The following is a 21,291-nucleotide window of genomic DNA, read 5'->3' on the forward strand; positions in this document are numbered from 1 at the left end:
ACTGTTTTAAAGTGCTTAGTTTTTTTCTCTCAGGGAGAGAGAAATAAAAAGGTACCAGGTAAACTCCCCAAGTGTACAAGTTTGTAGTTACTGGGTTATTTTTTTTTCTTAAAAAACCCTAACCAAAACCCCAAACCAAACAAAAAAAAAACAAACCACAAACCTGGTCATAGTATGGGTTCTTGTACTCCATAAATGAAAAATTCCTATTCATGTATTAATTTTTGGCCATGCAGCATTCAAAAAGCCAAGAATTTTTAAAGCCGCCATACTGTGAGCAAACCTTATTATGTGTTAAAACATTCCTGTTAGTGTTTAGCTTTCCTTCTCCTCATTTGACATATGTTCAAGTAACAGCTGCAAGCATTTTACTCATTAGGAAGCAAATTAAACATTTTTTAACAGCTTCTGTAACTGAAAGTATTCACTAGAATATTTTTTGTAGCTTTTTGCATTGTTCATCATTAATGATTCATAACAGTCTTAGGGAATGTCTTTCTTGCAGCCACTGAGGACCACAGATAATCTTCTTCATTTGTTTTTAAAACATCTATTCAAGAACAAATAAGACTTTTCATCCAACCAAAACATATTTACTTCAGCCTGTCTCATTCTGCAATATAACTGTGTTAGGTTTGCTGGCTATGCCGCAAGTCTGCACGGTGCATTCATGACTGTGAGTGTAGCTCCTCAAAACTTTTCCTAGTTAACACTGCTACCCTAAGAGGTGTAGATGCAGAAAGCATCGTTCAACTAGTGCTCCAGGAGTGTTGACTCAACTTCTCAGTTAGGATGGCTGAGCTCTGCCTCAGCAGTTTTTCTCCCAAAGTTGAAGAATTCAGCTCTCTGCTGTGAGATAGTCTCTCTGGAGTATTTCACTGATATTCAATTAAATCAGCTTCTTCTTATGGAAGAACAGGAATTGAAAGGTATCAAAGCAACCATACTTTTGTTTATAGATACACCAGAAAATGACAACATCCAGAAGCAATAACTCTGCCCCACAGCCTTTGGAGAGCTGTTTCAGATCTGTTGCCTGCCACTGGAAGTCCCCAGGCAGCCCTCATTTGCCTTGAAGCACTAACACCGTCCTTCAGCGATGCCTGAAAACTCCACGTGTAGATTACATCTCTGTTATTACAGGACTGTACAAATGCATACTGATATTGTTGCAGGTTAAATATCTTAATTAAGACAAGCCACCTGTGTATATTAAATACCTACATGGATGTGAGGAAGACATCTGCTTTTGTTCATTGCTCCTTTGGAGACATGACATCACTTAGGTGTTTGAGAAGAGAGGTTACATTCAGAAGCTTTTGGCTGAATTGTCATGAGTTAGGAAGTAGTTTGTATGTGTGTAGTGTTGCTTCTCACAGGTTTTTCACAAGCTATTTGATTTCAGCATCATTATATATACCTAAGTAATTCACACCAAAACCACGATATATAAAAGACCTGATACAAAAGGCTAATTAGGGATTGCCAAGTACCCCACGAAGCTGGCTCCAGCCCTGAACTCCTGTTAGCTAGAAGCAACTTTGTAGTTTCCATTATATACCTACTTTATTTTCCAGTCTTCTGGAAACTTGGTGTGCTGGAAGTAAACCAGAAGTCTGCTGGCTCTTCTGACCCATCAAACCTCAGCTTTTGGTGTGCAAATGCTGAAGCTTCATGTTCTGCATCAAAGGCAGTCAGTGGGAGGGGAATCCGAGAGCAACCACAGGAGAAGACCCAGCAAACAGAGAAGCAGTTCCTTTGAGAGTCAAAGGAGATGTGACACTACCGCATGCAGGGGATGATGGCTATGATATTAAGAGCGAAAAGCCACAGGAGGGATTTTGCATTTTTAGTTGCTACAAATCTATCCTTGGCTTAACTGAGGTAATTATTTTCCTAAGAGGCTGCGGTGTTATGTATCGTCGTTAATGACAGAAGCGAAACATACTACGGTAGTTTTCGGCTGCACTGTTTCCCCCATGTGTCAATATAATAAATCAAACAGGAAAGATGGGGTACATCTCACCTAACTCCACCCTCTTATAGTGAACCAATCTATTTTAAACTCATCATCGACATCCCTCTGTAGAACTGGTGGTAATAAGGCGCCGGTAATTACTCATAAATTAGAATAAGGTGGATGACTTACCATTGGGAACAGCAACTCTGTTGAATTTAGATAATAAGTTTAAATTGGACAGATGCCATTTACACAGGTATAATTTAGGTGAGATGAATCTTCCATTACTGCTTCCTGACTTCACTTGGCAGGCTCCGCGTAGGTGGAAGGAGAACTTTGTGCCGTGGGTGACACTTGGTGCCATGGTACGCACATAGGAGTTTGCTGATAAGCTCAGTTCACAGTAGATCTCCTCTTGATTTTCCTGTTTTCAGCATTACAGCCAAGCGTAGCTCTGGAGTTAGATCTGCTGTCCTCAGTCTAAGGCACGAGGCAGTCCCAAGGACTGTAAGTATGCCAGAACAGGTAGAGAGACTGCTATAGATAAAGTCAGCTATTACAGAGAGCTGATATTTAAACATTTTCAGTCAGAGGAATACTAGGGCATTCTCATGGGATATTTTCCCTTTAGAGCTTTTATGTGCTTACAGGAGAGGAATTAATTTTTTCACAAGTATCTGTAGTAGTGAATATAGGCACCAGAGCTGGAAGAAAAATTATGACTTACCTCTAATCTGTACGTTTCATAAGGAAAATGTTTATATTTTCATAAGGAACATACCGCTTGCCATATACTAACTGGAACATTCCCTACATTACCTTACAGGTTAAGTGTTGAATAATTAATCAATAGGATCTGCCATACCCCAAACCATATCTCATCTTAATTTAATTTGTGCAGCATGGTCAGATTGCTGTGGTCATATTGCAATTCCAGAAATAAAGCTGTATCTCCAACAGACTCCTGGGCAGAGTAATATTTTCAGTAGTGCAGCTTTTGCTTCAGCAGTTTCTGTGTACTTGCCAAATGATGGCATCAGGCATTTTAATTGCTGAGTTTTCACCCTCATAATGCCAATCAATCAAGCATCACGTTCCCATGTGGCATGTGCGTGCATGGTAGCCATCTATTGCAAATATTTGCTTGCATTAATGAAGAGGGAGTACAGAGATTAAGAAGTTTTTTTTCTCAGTGGACTTGTTCAGTCAAGCAGTGTACCCTGAGTACAGTCTCAGCCAAATACTGAAACAAATATGCCACCAAACCTATAAGATCTTGGAAATTCTGTGACAAATTACTGCTTTTACAGATTTTTCAATTTAGATAAGTTTCTTGATACGCAGGTACTAATTTTTCTGCTTTCCCCCTCTCTTTTCTTGACCTCTGTTTGAGAGAAAATGGCAGTCACTGTTAGTTCCTTGTCAAACTGAGTTATTCTTTTTTCATCAACACTTTGTTTTCACATTGTTCCTCTTCCTGGTTCTCCCTTATGCTTCCAGAGGTGCCTCTTTAAAATTCATTTATGGGGCAGCCTTTGAAAGCCTACACAGCCACTCTCCAACCTGTGTAATGTTCGTGGAGCATTAGAAGCCTCCTCTTCTGGCTGCCAGCAATACAGATGCCATTACCATGTCCTCTTAAAAGAATTTAAATACGTAGATAATATATCTACATAAAATCAGTGCAATCTCTGGAAAAATCATTAACACTAATCATCAGACAGAGTAGCCTGTCTGATACTGGTCCATTAAAAATACTTAGCCTTGAGTTCAAAATGTCCTACATCAGTCTCAGGCAGCTTATGCTTAATGTGCAGCTATAACATACCCTGCCTCAGTGGTTGCCTTTGTCACAGATGTTAGGTAGGTACCTGTGTGAGTGAGAATTGATTTTCATTTATTCATTACCCTGACATGAAGCTGAGAGGCAAGGAAGTTCCAGGAAGAACTTTACAGAAGATACTGATTAGGAAATATAGCAAATGAACTAAAACAATGTAATAAGAGATTGCATGAGAGAAATATATAGGCAGAACAGTTTTTATAAACTTAATGGAAGGGGAAACAGTACTGATTGTTTCTACATTTTGAAGTGTTAAAGAACATTAGCTAAAGAAATGTTAAAAAGATACTAGTAGGTGGTCCAACTGTTAAGGATAGGTCTTGCTCAAGATTCAGATGATGAGCTGTAGGAGATTAAAAATTCAGTGCATCTTGAAGTGCAAACATCTGAATGAGCGTGGGATTCATCCCAGAGGAGCAAAGCCTGAGGTCACATCCCTTCTAGGGATTGATATCTAATCACTAATATAAAGCTGCATTACTACAAATCTAACAGGAAAATATAGCTGACATTTCTTCCCATCTCTAGGCCACCTAGATACACTCTTTAGCCTAATTTTTATATTTTGTGCAGACTGGACCAATCTGGTCTTGTTCGGTACTCAAATTCCTGCTTCTTTGTTTCTCTTTCCCATGATATAATCTCAGAATACTTCAGGCCTAAAGATGTAGTTTCTTAAATTTATTTTATAAGATCTTAGAAGTCCTATCAAAAGCTCTTTAAAAGTCTGTTGACATGGCTACTTGTCCTCTAGCGCTCCTTCGACAGGCTTCACTCTTTCTGTTCTAGGAGGAATATTTTTGCTCTTTGCTTGCATAGCACCTACTCTTACAGCTTTATTTGTGGCTAAACAGGTTTGCACGTTACAGGACCTTTGGATGCGCAGATGGCAAGCAACCTTCCAGAAGCTGAGGAAATGGCACAGGTTGAGGAAAAAATAGTTGGTAAGAGTGAGATCAGGCTGCACTTGATATGAATGCTGTTTGAAGGTAAAGCATCTCTGGAAAGCGGCTCTCTTCATTCCCTTAATTCTTAAAGAATCAGTTCAGCTTTCAAAGCCTGGAGTCTGTAACGGGGTCAGCAATCAATGTAGGACAACACACAGCAAAGAAAACAGTATGACTGACAGGAAAAGATTCAAAACCTAGAAAATGATCAAAAGAACATATTGAAGAGGCTTAGATGAAAAGGCAGGCTGGATTTCCTGGCAAAACAATGTTCACAAGCATAAAAGCGGTATAAGGAAGGAGTGACATTTTTTCAGAGTTGAAGGTATGTAAAAAGCTGGAACAACAAGGTTTTTCTGTTAGTAAAGAAAGCAAGAAGTGACACGGCTATTATTGCCTGCAATAATGCCTGGAACACTGGGGTAGGAAAATATCTCAGTGGATAAGAAAACACTGGGATAGGAAACGAAATCCTTTGATGCTTGAGCCTGGACACAGGCAAACTTCAATGTCACAAAGGACATTTGGCTGAAGAAAAATTAAGGACAATGTAAGTATTAATGACAAATGAGATGGCATCTCCTACTGGCTGTGAGGAACTGGAAGAATGTTCCACCGGGTTTCAGACCCCAAACCTAACCGACCCATTTTCACTCATGTATGATCACCACTATTGCGCTATTCAGTGTTTCAGAACCTCTCCAAAATAGAAAGTAAAATATTACTATGTACCCATACCTATATCAATTGGCAAATACTTGACTAGGTTATTTAATGCTGCTGGAGGGAGGCTGCACAGCATCCTTCAGCCAGCCACTGAGAATACGCCTGCTCTGCAGAGCAGCTTCTAAGCTGTCCTCGTTCAGCAGCCTTCCCTTCATGTTCTCAGCTGATGTTGCTTATCCAGCAATATATCAGGCAGTGAAACTGGGTGACTGTAAAAGTGGCGCTTATTTCACGGTGGAACCAGCTATGAACGAGCTATGGAATTTCTAATTTAAAAGCAAACATAAAAATGGGAAGGTCTGACTAGTTTATGGGACAAAAGCTAAACTGGAAAAGTCAGAGTATGAGATGCTTTATTTGTGAATGAAAAATTGTAACTGACTGTTACAGACACCAGTGCAAAAATACACTTTTTGAAATTACTAAATGTCTTGGTAGCTCTTATTTTTGCTGGAAACTGGTATTTATACACTTGATTCTGTAATATTCTTTTACGAATGAAAACCAAGCTATATTAGAAATGGAAGAAGTCCATTTTTATAAAGCATCTCCAGAAGGTGATTTCTCGCTGAACTCGATATAACTCTGGATCTTTAGAGTTATGCTAATTTTCCTAGTTTCTTTAAATGAGTTTGAAATTTGGTGGAACTTGGCTGAGGTCAGGGAGGAAAAGATCCCTATCTGTTGATTTTGATAGTGAGAGATCAAGCCTTTGGAGGAGGGCTCTTTTCTCACTACTAATAGGGAGTAGCTGCCAACCAATATAATTTCTCTATTAAGAACAATCTTATTTATTTTCCATTGTAATTTCTTACTGGAATTGGCAGGATACTGTTGAGTAGTTTTTGCTTTTAAACACTGAATCACTTAGATCCTGTATGAAATCATTTACTACAATGAAACATTGTACTGTAAGGTTTTTTTTCAGCTTGAGAGAGATTCCAGGGTATAGCAGGATTTAATGCAGATTTCTCTGCCTCTTGAAATCAATATTTTTAGGAAGGTGATTTTATTTTAGGAGGGAAAATTGTTTTTTCTTACAAAGATAATCATAGCTAGGGAGTCTCTGTGGCGCAATTGGTTAGCGCGTTCGGCTGTTAACCGAAAGGTTGCTGGTTCAAGCCCACCCAGGGACGGGTTCTCCCCTTTCCTCTGCCTGTGTCAGGAGGGTTGGAACTATAGATGATGACCTTTAAGGTCCCTTCCAACCCAAACCATTCTTTGATTCTATGAAACTTTGGGAAACAAATTGTCTGCTAGCCTCAGGCTCATTAAAACACTCGTTTGCTGAACTATCAGCAATGGGTTAAGATATTTCCATGGGTCATTATTTAAAGCTGAGATTTAAATTTTAAGCAAAGAAATAGTTTAATTTAAGAAGAATATTACAGAGTGTTCCTTAGGGTTCACATTGTTCTGACAGACCTGTTTGTCTATACGGTGCTCTGCTGAGTTGCTGTCAGCTCTAATGGGTGTATGTAATTTTATGATGTTGAAATATAAACATATGTATACAAAATATCGACACGGCTGATGTGGACCTCAGGCTTAGCAAAGATTTGTCATTTAGGAATTAACAGATAGCTGAGTAGTTGTGCTGTTTCCAGAAATTTTATGTAAAAGCCTGGTGAGTTGGAATCTGCAGGGCAGCTGTTATTGTTTGCTTCTAGCTTTAGATCTCCTGTGCATGGCACACTTTAATAATTGCTCTAGTGACAGGCATACGGAGCTAAGTCTTTGATGTGATGTTTTTGCTTATGCTTTAAAAACGCTTGTACTGAGAGGCTTAACTAGCAGAATATGACTTTCTCTAAAGCCTAAAAACAGAACAAATCCATATGCAGTGAAACCACTGAAGCCTATATGCTTCTGCAGCTCTCTTGTTATCATTTTATGAGATAGCCTTTCTCTCACAGGGAAAACTGATAGGGCTCTCTTTCCACTGCCCATCTGCCTGTTTCCATGGTAGATACAAGAATTTAATATTTTTGAGATGTCTTCCTTTCTATAGTGTTGGAGCATAAGGATCTAAATACTAGGAAAGAGGCAATCAAATGCTGCTTTCAAAGCCAAAAGCAAAAACTCTAGCATGCTATTGGCTTGGGAGCAGGAAGCAGGCAGTTAGCTGGTAAAGAGGTGAGTCAAGAAAAAAATGCTGGCCTTGGTCTAGATAAGACCTGCAAAATGAGCTGTTTAAAAGAGCTACAAAAGAGCAATTAATAAAACCAGAAGAGATCTTTCTTCCACTCTACAAATAAGGCCCCAGCCTTAAAAACACCACCTGGTTTTCAGAAGATAGCTCTATGCCCTCAAGGTGGCAGAAGAGTATAAAGCAACTTGAAAATGGAAAAGAAATCCCAGTTGTTTTTCAACAGGCTAGATCAGGACTGTATCAGATAACCAGTTTAAAATTTATATTTTTTAGAAAAGCATGCTATCATAGATTTCAGAGCTTTAGATAGTAAAAGGCTATGAGTTTAACTGAAATATCTATTACACTTTGTAATCATGCTAAGAAACAGATGAAGGGGTCAATAGGATTCAAGGCAATTATTCTTCATGCTGTGTTTGTACAGTGCATTATCATGTTTGTGGCAAAGAGTTAAAGGGGTTGTTTAGACAAAGCCCACAGAAAACAGCTACTGAGTTGTCACATATGAAATTTCCGCTGTATTTATGTAGAATTAACAGGTTTATAGACTAAGCTTCTGGAGCAGAGGATAAGGAGAAGATAAGAACATTGATATGGACAAGGAAAGAAGGTGGGAGAAAAACTCAGTTAATCCAAAGGTCAGTCCTTGGCCCACAAATTTATTTACAGTGTGGTCACACCTGGAATGGATACCCAAGTCTTATCACAAAGAAGTGATCAATGACATCCTGATACACAGAAAACAGTAAAGGCTATGAAGATGGTAATAACATTGTGTACAGGGCCAGAGAAACACTGGCTTAAACATGAGCAAGGTCTTAGTATTGTTTACTATTGGATGTGTCTGTCAAAATGCGTATTTCGTGGTTAACCTTTGGCAGGGGGTGGAGTAGAGGTCAGGAATGTGATTCCTGGATCCCCCGGAAAGGCAAAGAGCTCGGACTCCCAAAGGAGCTGAGGGCATCCCAGCTCAGGAGGAGAGAGCTGAAATGTTAGTTCCTCTCACCCGCCGGCAAAGAGAGCAGGTGCAGGGAATGGAGCCAGCCAAGGACATTGGCCTCTGTAGGCACCAGCCACCAGCTTGTCTTGCACAGGGGAGGAATTCTTAAAATTAAAGCTTAAGATATTCAAGAAATTGGAGACTACTGACTAAAGCAATAGTTTCAAAAGTTACAGGAACCATATGAAATAAAGTGTTTGAAGTCTGTACCCCAGAACCAAATATGGAACTGAAAAAGTTCAAAGGACCTCTTGTATCTTTTGCAGATGAAAGTAGCTGAGAGAGATGATACATGCTTTAATTCTACTCTTTGTGTACTGTGAGGCAGGTGCTCTGCATGGATGTGGCTTGTCCTCTTCGCTCTGCTTCAGAAGAATAAGCAGAGGTCCTTTGGATCTCATTGCAGAGACTGGGGAACCAATCATTCCAGGTATGTGCAGCTTCTGCAGGCACTGAAACTTTAGATGACTGTGGTAAAATAAACATGGTGTAGAGATAGGTACAGCAAGAATAGCCTGGGATGTTCTTTTGAACTGAGGAATTAGAGTTAGTCATATTCCCTGTTAAATGCTGAAAGATAAAAATCAGGAGCAGGTAGAAAGACTATCAAGGAGAAACAACTGTAGACATGAAAAGCATTTTGCCTAAATTAAGAAAGGCTCTATGGGGGGACCTTGACACATATTCTGGGCTCTGTGTAGAGAATTTACTGGGAATCAGGAGCAGACACTGATACCCTGAGGTGCTAAATACCTTAACCAAAAGGTAGTGGTAAACCCCTGTGGACAAAATTTTCCGGGAAAACCTCTAATCATTATGGAGGGAGGATTTAATGAAGACAAAACCCTGTCCTTTAGACCACTAGTAGAGAAGATCATTTCAGCAATTAGGCTATTGCATGATTTTTCCCAGGCCTGAGAACCTGGCCATATTTACTGCTTCCAGGAAGAGTACAAAAAGCATTCGGGTACAACAGTGGGGTAATGGAAGGATCCACTTAAAAAAAAAATCTAAGTGTAGGAGTAAAGCTGGCAGCATGAGACAGTTTGCCTTACTGGTGTTGAGGGTGGAAGAAGGTGTGGAAAGAAGGAAGGGACAGGTATTCCTCCAACAGTCACGAACATGGTAGAACCACTTGAACAGAAACCCAAAAGCAAATTCTGTGTTTTAATGGGAGATTTCTGATTGTCATATTATGTAACTATTTAATTATTGCTATTTAATAGTATAATACCAGCATTAATCAATAATGTTGTAATTATCTGTAGTTAAATGATTAATTGATTAATTAAAATTTACACTAATTATATCATCTAGTTATTACCACTACATTATTTAGTCACTCAGGCATCCTATTTTCCTGTCGGGTTTTAGGTAATCTAGATTTTTTTTCAGAAAGATTATGAGTAGGCTGAGGAAGTGCTGCTCTCCTGGATAGTTTGAATTTTAACAAAATAGTTAAACCTCAAGACACAGGATCAAAGATCCCTTTCTTGCTTTCTGAAGTGAGAACTACCTGCTGTTTGAAAAAAGATGCACGATGATAGAAGTATGAGGTCTGTGCCATTGCCTGCCTTTGGAAACAGTAAGTCAGGGCCTGATTCTCTCCTGCTCTGCCTCTGTAATATGGCAGAAAGATGTTCTGGACTCCTACTGGGGAGTTAATGCTTCAGGAACCTGAAGCAGAGGTTGTTCCTATCTAAGACCCAATAAATGCTACAGCTGGTGTGGTGTCATGGTAAGAGTCTTGGAATATGGCATTTCTGAAATAACCCTGTTGGCTGTCTTCTACTGTGGCAATATGAGGAGGAAATATGTGCCCTCCATCAATGATGAGAGGGCATCCAAACCCATTCTCACCTCAAACTTGTTTGCTACAGTTTCCCCCCATTAAGAACCTCATGTATATATATTTGTGTAGAGCATAGTTGTCGATGCCCAAATCCCACTGTGAGGTCTGGAGGCTAATTTAGTGGGTTGTGAATAGTTTATTCAAGTGTGGGTGCAGTTGTTAATGGCTTCTAGTTACACCTCATGACAAGGCTGTCTTTGTCTTGCAAAAATAACTTTTAACCTTCCCAGAAGTGCAGGCAGACAACAGAGGAAAAAGTTGAAACCTCACCCTGGATTACAATAAAATTAAATAGTCCAGAGCAATTCCAGTGTAAATGGATTGCTTAGAAAGAGGTGGTATAACTGCTCTACTTCTCCAATTGATTTTCCCATCTGAAAACGCAGGGTATGCTCAAAGGCTAAGGCCCTGGCTGTGGGAGCTGAGAAACCTCACAGTAGTATTGTGGAACAGAAGGAACACAGTTCTGCAGTTCCTCTGTAAATTCTTTTCACTCCAACCTGTTCCAGATCACTACCAAATGTACTGCAGACCTAAAATGACAGAAGTCCATTTAACAGCAGTATCTCTGCACAGAGGCGGTTGCAGGAGACTGATAAGTGAGTTACAGGCAGCGTGTTAATAAGCATTTGCTTCACTGGGGAGCTATTAATCAGGTGAATTTGCACCTGCTGTTTTGGATCCATAGAACCTGACAACTAAACGGCTAAATTATTATTGTCTTGAGTCTTCTACCCTGAGTGAGACTGCAGTTTGCTGCCAGGAGCTTTCCTGATTTGGATGGGTGTCCTTCTGATAAGCTGATATATTTTTAGGATGAATTGTGATGCTGATATTTTGCAGAACTAGCCCTTGGGATATTCTTGGCCACAGGCAACTCAGAAGATTTGGATAGTAACCATGACACTGAATTCAGGATAAAAAAGTAGAAAAACTCTTCAGGAGCTGGTATTTAGTGTCTAAGTCAATAGGTGGTGCACTGTGCATGTGGAAATGGTGGAGAACTGCTCTTGCTGTTTCACTAAGGGTCTTAAGAACTGGCATTTGGGAAAACTTGTTTCATTTCACCCAAAAAGCCAATTTCAGTAGCTTGAAAGCAGTAAGATAAAATAAAATATATATATGTGTGTGTTTAAGATGGTGTTAACAATAATTATTGGAATGAATTACACATATTTCAAATGCTTGTGTTCAAAATGGCATGCAAATGTTGTATTTGTTTTGATACTTACATTTGGCTTAATGAGAACCATAATTTCCTGAGTAGTTGGAAAGTATACTTAAGCATGGAATCGTGTTGAGAAAATTTTGCTCCTGTAACACCTGTATTCAACCACCTGTTTTTCCAGGAGAGGACAAATGTACTCAGCCTAAGAATACAGAAATACTGTCATTTCTGTGAAAGATTTTCGTTTATGCACCATAGGTTGCATTCATTTTGCATCTGAGATTTATGGGGGAGCACTACAGAAAATTAGTGGCATTTTAATGAGCTCAGAATGAAGCCTAAGTAAAGCTAGATGAATTAGAGTTTACTTCTGGCAGCATGTCTAAGAATTTCTTTATTTGAACTTGCTATTATCTCATTGTTTGAAATTGGTATACATTATTCTAATAATGTAAAACACTGCATCAAATGGGTGGTAGAAAAACAGCTTCTAGGAGATCCTGTCTGAAACCACTAAGCACAACAGCAAAACTAATCAGAAGTAATGTCAAAAGCTGCAATTTAAAGCTGTGTGGTGCAAATGTAGATCTGTTAATCTGTTAATGTTGTTTTGTCCCTTACTTATATTAAAGGAGATTTTTCTGTTCATAGTCTTTGGCACAGTATTCATATTTTAAACTGATAAATGGATCTTTAAGATAATTGTCAGTGGCTCACGGTTCTCTTCCCAGCGAAGCAGCCTGCGCAGTTACAACTGTCCCGTCTACAACAGCTTGCCAGGTTTTGAAGTTTCTTTTCACTCTGCCTTGGATGAATTACCGTCTTCTCATCACCTCTATTTTTCACCTACTTATTCCGTGTTCATGCAAAAGGACATGCTACAGGGGCCCCACCATGCCGCCAGCTGAGCCTGCTGAAATGGGAAACGGCATATATCAGCCTGACAGTGGGCCCAGGAGAGCAAGTTACGCTCAGGAGGAGCAAGGAAAGGGGAGACTGAATTCAGCACAGTTTGGCAAGTGCTATTTTGCTTGTGTCATGGTTTAACCCCAGCTGGCAACTAAGCCCCACACAGCCACTCGCTCACTCCCCGCTGGTGGGATGGGGGAGAGAATCAGAAGGGCAAAAGTAAGAAAACTCATGGGCTGAGATAAAGACAGTTTAATACTTAAAATATAATAATAATAATAGTAGTAGTAGTAGTACTGGTAGTGAAAAGGAAAACAACAAAAAGAGAGAGAGAGGAACAAAACCCAGGAAAAACAAGGAATGCAACTACTCATCACCTGGTGCCCAGCACAGCCCCAAGCAGCGATCGCTGCCCCCAGCCCACTCCCCCCTGTTTATATACTGAGCATGATGTCATATGGTATGGAATGTCCCTTTGGCCAGTTGGGATCAGCTGTCCTGGCCGTGCCCCCTCCCAGCTTCTTGTGCACCCAGGAAGCACTACCTGGGTATACCGAGGTACTGGGTACCCAGGTACCTGGGTATACTACCCAGTATAAGCACTACTTAGCAACAACTATAACACCTGTGTGTTAACATTATTCTCATACTAAATCCAAACCACAGCACTGTACCAGCTATTAGGAAGACAATTAACTCTATCCCAGCTGAAACCAGGACAGTTTGGTTCCCTTTTATCTGCATCCTGGGATCATCTGTAACTGCACAGTGAGCATCTCTACCCAGCCTTACACAGCTTCTCCAGCAATTCTGTTCCTATGCAGTACAGCCAGGGCTTCCTGCAAACTTTATCTTTCTCTATTTTCCTATTTTCCTCTCCTTCCAGGTTTCTTTCTTGTTCCAAAAGCAAACCTTAACCAATTTTAACCCTACTGTTTTAGCTAATTTATGCAAATGGTTTAGTTGCATTTCAGCTATGGTCCTTGAGAAGAAAGACAATTTCTTCAATATTGTGCATAGCAAAATGCTTGATTGGGCGGTAAGTTCTGATGAGCTCAACATCTGCAGGCCAGCCTGAGTATCTGCTCAGTGCTAATGATGCTAGAAGTTATGAGGTAGGTGCTATGTATTTTTTTGGGGTTGAATTTCTAAATGAGTCCACTTTTGTGCTGAAGTTGTGAAAACAGAACAATTTGGATGTTACCGATGGGCTGGTAGAAAGGACGTGTTCTCTGCCTAGCAGGACATGCCGTGGAATAGATCACAGAAAGCAAAGGAGAAATCAGAAGATGACAAAAGAGATAGCATTTGCTGCTTGTAGTTTCCTGTCTAAACCTCAAGCGTTATTTTATCTGTGGGGTTTTTCTCCTTCCCAGGCAGCAACAGCCTGCCTCCTAGCCCTGGCAATAACCTTTGCCCATGTCCTAGTGGGTTACATAGACTGAGGGATGTAATTTTATCTTTCAGTCCTTGTAGGAACTTCCTGGCATGTAGATAATCTACATGAGAAAATAAACTTCTACCATTTTAAAACATTTAATCATTTTCTTCTTACAACAACAACAAAAATTATATTTTTAAATACTAAGACAATGATTGAAATACACTGTAAGAATCATCATGGTCCAATGAATAAATGCAGGTGTTCACCTACAGTATGTTTTAGTCACTTGAGAAAAAATGGGTTATATTTTGTCATGTCAATTCCCCTTCTGCTAATTCAGCACACAGCTGTGGGCACATAGCAGCTGCACTTAGGGCCATATTTTGATATTTTCCCTTTTTTTCCTTAATCAATTCATTGCAAGCAAGAATGAAAAACTTTCTTTAGAAACAGTTTTTAGCGCTTATTCCTCCCTGCACTGTTCAGAGCTGCCTTCAGACTCTCAGCCACTAACATGTGGAGTGGTGCTTTCTTCAGGTTACAGGGAACTTTCTGGATATTTTCTTCATGCTTCCTTTTGAGGGTTCTTGCTGACTAAGCCTGTCTGACCTCTCCCCTTACCTGCTTTTGCTGTTGTCCTCATGGTGTTCTGTGTGTTCTCTCAAGTGCGTTCCCATTTCCAAAATCACATCTGTTGGAATTGCCGTTCATTTAGGGTTTTCAGAAAAGCACTGTATGATAGGAGTCTCTTGAAAGACCTCAGATAAGAACAATCTTTGCTTCTCATGGTGTTTTTTATGATAGTAAATTATTTAAGGTTAGCAACAGCAGATAGTTCTGTGTCTCATACAGAACTGAATTAACTATATGGGCCTAACAATCCCTGATCTTCCTGACAAGAGAACTAAATTTAGAGATTCGATGCATGGACTTCCGCACATCGATTCAAAAGCACACAGCGCAGTTCTGCTGATTACAGCACGGCATCAGGCAGCACAGCGCTCTCGACTCCAAGGAGCTTTCTGTCTTCAAGTGTAAGACAGAAGCCTCATTTTCCTTCTTTTGGCCATTAATCCTGCTTAGCATTTGGCAAAAAGGAAGGAATTATTTCTGCTTTTGAGCTTCTCATACTACGAGCATGGAGTTACTGAGTTTCTTGTGGACTTTTCAAAAGGCGGTGTTGAAATGAAGAGTTGAGTAGACAATCACACCCATAAGGCAATTGTAGGCAGACTTTGACTGCTCAAGGCAAATGTTTTACAGCAATGGGCTAAGATAGTTGCAGTAATGCAAACGTATTGTAAATTCTGGGTATGAATATCTGCCAATACACCTAAGCAAGTAACTTAACTCATTAAATAGTTTCTTTTGGAACACTGGACATGCTTTATTTCATTTTTTCACAATTTATTTAAACATCTCACATATACAAAATACATTTTCTTTCTGTTTTTGAGAAATGATGATTTTTTTTTTACCCATTGTAGAAGTTGGAAATGAGATTTGAGAGCAGGAGCACCTGATTTTGGAGGAAGAGGACAAAGATGAGGAAGAATGATCCACATGCTTAAGCTGCGGGTGAGACAGGACATTCTAAGTTTCGAGACAGACTTCAAAGAAACAGAGAAGTGATATTTCAAATGCTACTAGCACCATCAAAGTTCAAGTATTGGAAAGATACTCTGTAATAATGCAATTAGCACCACCATATTTTGAGTGGAACTGAAAGTACCTCAGATCATATGGAGAAGTACCTACAAAAGATGTTGATCACACTTGATTTAGTATATGAGGTAGTTTAAACCTTTGGAAGTTGTGGTTTTAAACTTCCTCTGTGGAAGATATTCAAAGGCCACAAGTGGTGCAAACTTTCATGATTTTTTATTTTGGTTTTTTTTTTTCTTTACAAAGGTTGACATTTCCCAAAGCAAGGTGTTAAATCTTGAAAGACTTCCAAGTCCTTTTGGGGCTGTATTAAATTTCATTGCACAATGCTCCAATCAATTCTTCTCCTTCTCTTTCGCCCAGAGTTTAAGCAAGTAGATGAACAGAAGAAATGGAAGGAGTCAGCTTTCATTATAAAAAGAAATGACAAGAGAATAATTTGGGAGAGGCTTTAAGTTAATTTTAGTTCATTCATTTGAAACAGACTGGGCCAATGTCCAAACCGAATTCTTGGTCAGCGCCGCCAATATCCAAAGGTGCAATGTCAAGGATGGGCAAGCGAGATGGCTTATTTGTTCTGTATTCAATGATCGTTTTGCCCCATTGATTGTTCTTTCTCTGCAAGAGAAGATTTGTTACAATTGTTAATGCATTGTTCACAGTATTGAGAATTTTTTCACTTGAATAGATAATTTTGGAAAGAATTTCATATTAATTTTGCTGCCATTGTTTGCAAATCAGACACCCACATCCAACTATTTAGATCTCTAATACAGAGAAAATATTTACTTTAATCTTCTGAAATCATATGAGGGATACTGTACATAAACTACTATATTATTCACACTGATGTTAAACCCTCAGAGAACCCTCTCTGAGTTTTTCAGGACTTAAAGATCCTGCCCCTCCTACAGCTTGCACATGATTTTCTCGTCAGTCTTCAGCTTAGACAGAATTTGAGTCTGGTCCCTCTGAAAAGCTTTTCCTTTCTTGCCACACTGCACAGTACAAGGTAGGCTTTGTTTTTTACTCCAGTCCTTCCCACTTGTTAAAAATCTGGCATAGCTGGTTTTGTAAGCTATTTATCTTCGCTGCATAAAATTTTGCTGGTCTGACTGATCATCTAATTCTGAATCGAAGCACAACTCTGTCCCTAATCACGTGCTTAAGCACGGGCAATCATGGTGCCCATGATTTCTGCGTTACTTACAGAGCAGCCATCCTCGAGAACACTGAAAGTGAATCTGCTGTTGCCTTCAGCTCGTAGTTCAACATCGTTAGATCCCTGCAGTATAACAGCCTTTTTAAGGTTGCCAGTTTCCTCATCCATGTAGGCAATGCTGTTCTTGCAGTGGTAGGTGATGTTCTGGGAGGCGTGGTTGGCCAGCAGACGCATGAACGCAAGTTGGGTGGCCATATCCTTTGAGGTCACTCCATCATCATTGTATTCAAACTGAAAAACAGAAAGGAACCCAGTCAGTTGTGTTGCTGGGGAAAGGTGGATGTTTGTAATGGAAGTATGTGATATTTGCTCTAGGAACATTAAAAAGAAATCACATAGGTCTGCCATAGTCATTTGTCTGTTGCAACTAAAAAGTATCAAATAAAACTAGTAGGAGGTAGGTTGGACACCAGACGTGAGTGGATGTAGTTAACTTGTAGAACTCTGCTCCAAGATAGGGTGTTAACAGTTTATGTGGATACAAAGACGAGATCAGACAAGTTCAAGGAAATCTGTTGTTTCCATAGATACAAAGAAACAACACCTGTCTCAAGAAAACCCTTCATTTTTTTCTTCAGTCTAATAGAATAGTGCCTGTGGATATTACAAATGTTTGCTTCATTATTCTATTCTTTCAAAGCATCTACTTTTAGCCACTGTAAGAAACAGGACCCCTAGACTACCCTGGACCCTTGTTCTGACCCAGTGTGATCAATCTTATATTCTTATATTAAAGATCTTGGACACTGCGATTTCATTGTAAGATCAACTCAATTTCATTTAAGAATTATGTAATTAGATCTCCTTCGCTGTACAAAAAGTATTTTATTTGCAGTTGGCTGGTACAGTGGCTAATGTGCAAGTAGATGTATTTCTTGGTTTTACTTACACTGACAATTCTGAATGCTACAGTGGCATACACTGAGGATGTGATGTGTAATATAAATATCTTTCTAGGAACAGTGTCATATGTAAAAAATCCCAGTTAAAAGAATAAGTGAAGATGTTTTTCTTACTTTTTCAAAAATTTTCTGGCCTGTCTTTATACAAATGTACTGTATTCCAGTCCAGGCTTCCCCTAGCAATAGTCATTAATCATGCTGAATTGATCATTTTCAGACACCAAGAAAAATTAGAATGATACTGAGAAATTCTTTTAGCAAATTGTGATCCACACTAGAAATGGAGCTCTGTTCCCTTGAGATAAAAGGTAGCTCCCTTTTTCATATTTCTTCTCCAAGAGAGTTTAATTTATGTGTTTGCTTGCTGAGAGTCAGTGAATTGGGATTTCTTCAGACAGCACTGTAGGAAACAATCATCCTCCCATACATTGCTTACCTGGGTGCCACCATTGATAGTTTCACCAAACCATACATGCTTTTTATCCTTGGGATTCTTGTTGATGTACCAGTTCTTGATGGGAATATTGTCAGGGTTGGCATGGATGCAAGTCTCACCAGTGGCAAAGTCACAGTATGCTCTAATGGCATCTGCAGAGCAGCCTTGGTTAGGATCAATCCAGTAGAAGCCTGCCATTGAGGAAAGAAATGAGAACGATAGTTCACTCAGCATAACATTTGCATTCAGTTTATATTCACTTGTATGATATAGAAACTAAGAGAGAGAGGTCATTAATATCACAACTAGGTACAATATTAAGGTGGTAACTGGGATGAATACATATTTTATATTGTTAATGTATAAGAAGCTGTATTTGAAAGCCAGGGTTAAATGTTTTTGTATCATTTTGAAAAATTACTGCAATAATCGTGCAACAATAGCTATAGAGCTTTTCAGAATGTCCTTGTATCTATTTTCAGCGGAGGCAGAGAGAACTTCTTCATTGGTCATTTAGTATTTTCACTGGGTGGCCAAGGATACCATTCATCAAAGAAAGCAAGTGAGCTGGAAGTACTCCCTGAGAAGGAAGGGCAAATATCTGGCACTAACATACCGCTGCTCCATTCTGGGTGGCTAAGTCTTAGGTCACGGCAGGTGCGAGCTGGGTTCTTTTTGGAGCCTTCTGGGGTCAGCAGGGTCTCAATTTGGTTGTTCAATGTTTTCAGAGTGGCATCAACTTCATAATCCTTGGGTCTGAGAGAAGGCTGATCAGCCCGGTAGTATTCTGCATCATAGCCAACTTCGTATCCACCGCCATTGGGACCAGGGGGACCAGGGGGACCAGGAGGACCAGGAGGACCCTAACGTTTTTCAAAGGCAAAAGACAAGAAGCATTCTATTAGATGTATGGTTCTCACAATTAAATGCTTCCACACATGCGTAGTCCTACTTAACTCCTAGAACCCTCAGCTCTAATCTAAAGGCAGCATATATGCACCTGCCCTGCGGTGACTACTATGGGCTTAAGCAGTAAAAGATGCACAGTGTAGGACTACCACATCTTCTTTGGGTATTTGCTGTCTGGACTTCAGGTTTAGGCCTGTGAGGAAAATGTTAAATAAAAACAGACATTTTGAAGTCTTTTTTTATTATTAAATAAATAAAACCATATCTTTCCCTAAGCTGCTAGGCTTTGGAAGTGATTTCTTGTAACTGTGACACAAATGTGTTAAATCAACAAAAAATAAGTTATACTCACAGCAGGGCCTTGGCTACCATGAGAGCCACGCACACCAGCGGGGCCAATAGGTCCAGGGAGACCATTGCGACCATCTTTACCAGGAGGACCAGAAGGACCAGGTGGACCCTAAAAGGAAACTCGAACAGTTTAATGACAGTAAAGAATACTACAAATAGAGATTTATATAAATGGAAGTGTAGATGTACATATTGTACAAAAGGAATAGGAGAGTTATTTGAATATACTCTTAAATTCACATACCCTTGGGCCAGCAGGGCCGGTGTTACCAGGAGGACCTTGATCACCATGTTGGCCCTATTGGGAAAGACACATGCATAGTCATCCGGAAAATGCAGTGGCACACATTTGTATCAGCATGATTCAAGAGGGTGCTATAGCCAGGATATGTATTTGGGATCAGAGAATGGGACTCTAGGGCTAATGGCATTTATTAGTGGAGTTGGGGTATAAAATGCCTGTTTTGGGGAGGGAGGAGAGAGTGTAAAGATCTATTTGAGGGGATAATCTATAAAAGTCTCTGTATTGTTTCTTCAGATTTTCAGAGAAGGGTTTAAAATAAGGGTCAGAATTCCTAAGAGGGATACCAGAATTTAAAGTGAAGAAAATCTACAAAAAACTTCCGCTTCTCTGTGATACAAAGGCTTTACAATTTCTGGCCAGAATAAGACATAATATTTAATCAAAGGCAGAGCTTTTTGAATTCTGTGCTAGCCAAACGCAGTGGAGTTTCGGGGCAACTAATGGTACTTGCAGTTCTGAAGCCAACCATCAATGACAATATCAAAATTTTATTTTATTAATTTATTTTACGTGAAGAGTGTTAAAAAGAATCTTATGGCCTTTGAAAGCTGATGCAGAGTGGAGTAAGTCGTATCAACTTGCTGGGTTGTGCATACATAATTCCACACTAGAGTCAGCTTATTTCCTTTTTTTGCTCTTTACATTCAAAATACTGAAAATCATTTACTTACAGCAAGACCAGGAAGACCCTGCAATCCATTGTGTCCCTTCAAGCCAGGCAGACCTCTCGGCCCCTTATCACCAGGTTCACCTTTTTCACCACGTGGACCTTGTGGGCCCTAGGAAGGGATATAGGTGTCAGAGGAATAAAATAGAAGGCTTCAAGTACATACTACTATCAAAGCAAAAATTAAGCATAAGCATTCTGCATTATGCCATAGGTTGTCCCTGAGATATATATATATTTTTTATATATATATACATGTACATCCTGTTAACACACCCAGGAAAAGTGTCAATCCCAAAAGCTTCAGGATCCGTCCCATAAGACAGAATGCCAATCAAGATTCTAGGTCTATAAATATTTACAGCTCCTTAAGCACTACTTTTTGGGCCCATATCTTGAACACAGTCAGAAGTCCTTATTCATAAGGCATGTTTTGTCTTCTTGCATCAATGTGGTAATGTATTTAGAAATCAAACTTACAGCAAGACCTCTTGGACCAAAAGCACCAGCAGGACCGACAGCGCCAACAGGACCCTGAAAAAGTAATAGAAAATGCAGGTCACTGCTGTATATTATACCCAATAACGGTTCCATGCTCAACGCATCTCTGTAGAAAACAAAGTAATTATCCACATATTGCAGGGGTTTGGTGTATAGTGTATATATATGTGATGGACAAATGTTAGTCCTGTGTTAACCAAAAAAATTAAGGTGTCATCAACTTACAGGATCACCACGGTTTCCAGGCTTTCCAGAAGGACCAACTTGGCCATGAGGACCAGGAGCACCCAGAGCACCACTGGGACCAGGACTACCAGGAGCACCACGCTCACCCTGGGAACAAAGTAATGCAAAGGGAGAGACTGTGTTACGGCTGACTTACACATAGTGGAA

The 21,291-nt window shown here is 39.7% G+C and overlaps 1 protein-coding gene and 1 non-coding gene across 2 annotated transcripts in view; one reads left to right on the forward strand and one right to left on the reverse strand.

The window, feature by feature from the left end:
- The first annotated feature begins 6,538 nt into the window (after nucleotides 1-6,538).
- TRNAN-GUU (transfer RNA asparagine (anticodon GUU)) lies at nucleotides 6,539-6,612 on the forward strand. Its single transcript has one exon. It is a non-coding gene; the product is annotated as a tRNA-Asn (tRNA).
- Nucleotides 6,613-15,800: 9,188 nt separating this feature from the next.
- COL1A2 (collagen type I alpha 2 chain) overlaps nucleotides 15,801-21,291 on the reverse strand; it is a 41,568-nt gene continuing 36,077 nt past the window's right edge. Inside the window, exons 44-52 of the mRNA XM_064444602.1 lie at nucleotides 21,124-21,231; nucleotides 20,878-20,931; nucleotides 20,402-20,509; nucleotides 19,671-19,724; nucleotides 19,428-19,535; nucleotides 18,783-19,029; nucleotides 18,167-18,357; nucleotides 16,817-17,059; nucleotides 15,801-16,224 (exon numbers count right to left, since the gene is read on the reverse strand). Of these exons, the coding sequence (XP_064300672.1) occupies nucleotides 16,078-16,224; nucleotides 16,817-17,059; nucleotides 18,167-18,357; nucleotides 18,783-19,029; nucleotides 19,428-19,535; nucleotides 19,671-19,724; nucleotides 20,402-20,509; nucleotides 20,878-20,931; nucleotides 21,124-21,231 (1,260 nt within the window). The 3' untranslated portion in view covers nucleotides 15,801-16,077. The remainder of the gene's footprint in view (nucleotides 16,225-16,816; nucleotides 17,060-18,166; nucleotides 18,358-18,782; nucleotides 19,030-19,427; nucleotides 19,536-19,670; nucleotides 19,725-20,401; nucleotides 20,510-20,877; nucleotides 20,932-21,123; nucleotides 21,232-21,291) is intronic.

The sequence above is a fragment of the Phalacrocorax carbo genome, chromosome 2 (assembly GCF_963921805.1).
Source record: "Phalacrocorax carbo chromosome 2, bPhaCar2.1, whole genome shotgun sequence".
NCBI classification, from domain to species: Eukaryota; Metazoa; Chordata; class Aves; order Suliformes; family Phalacrocoracidae; genus Phalacrocorax; species Phalacrocorax carbo.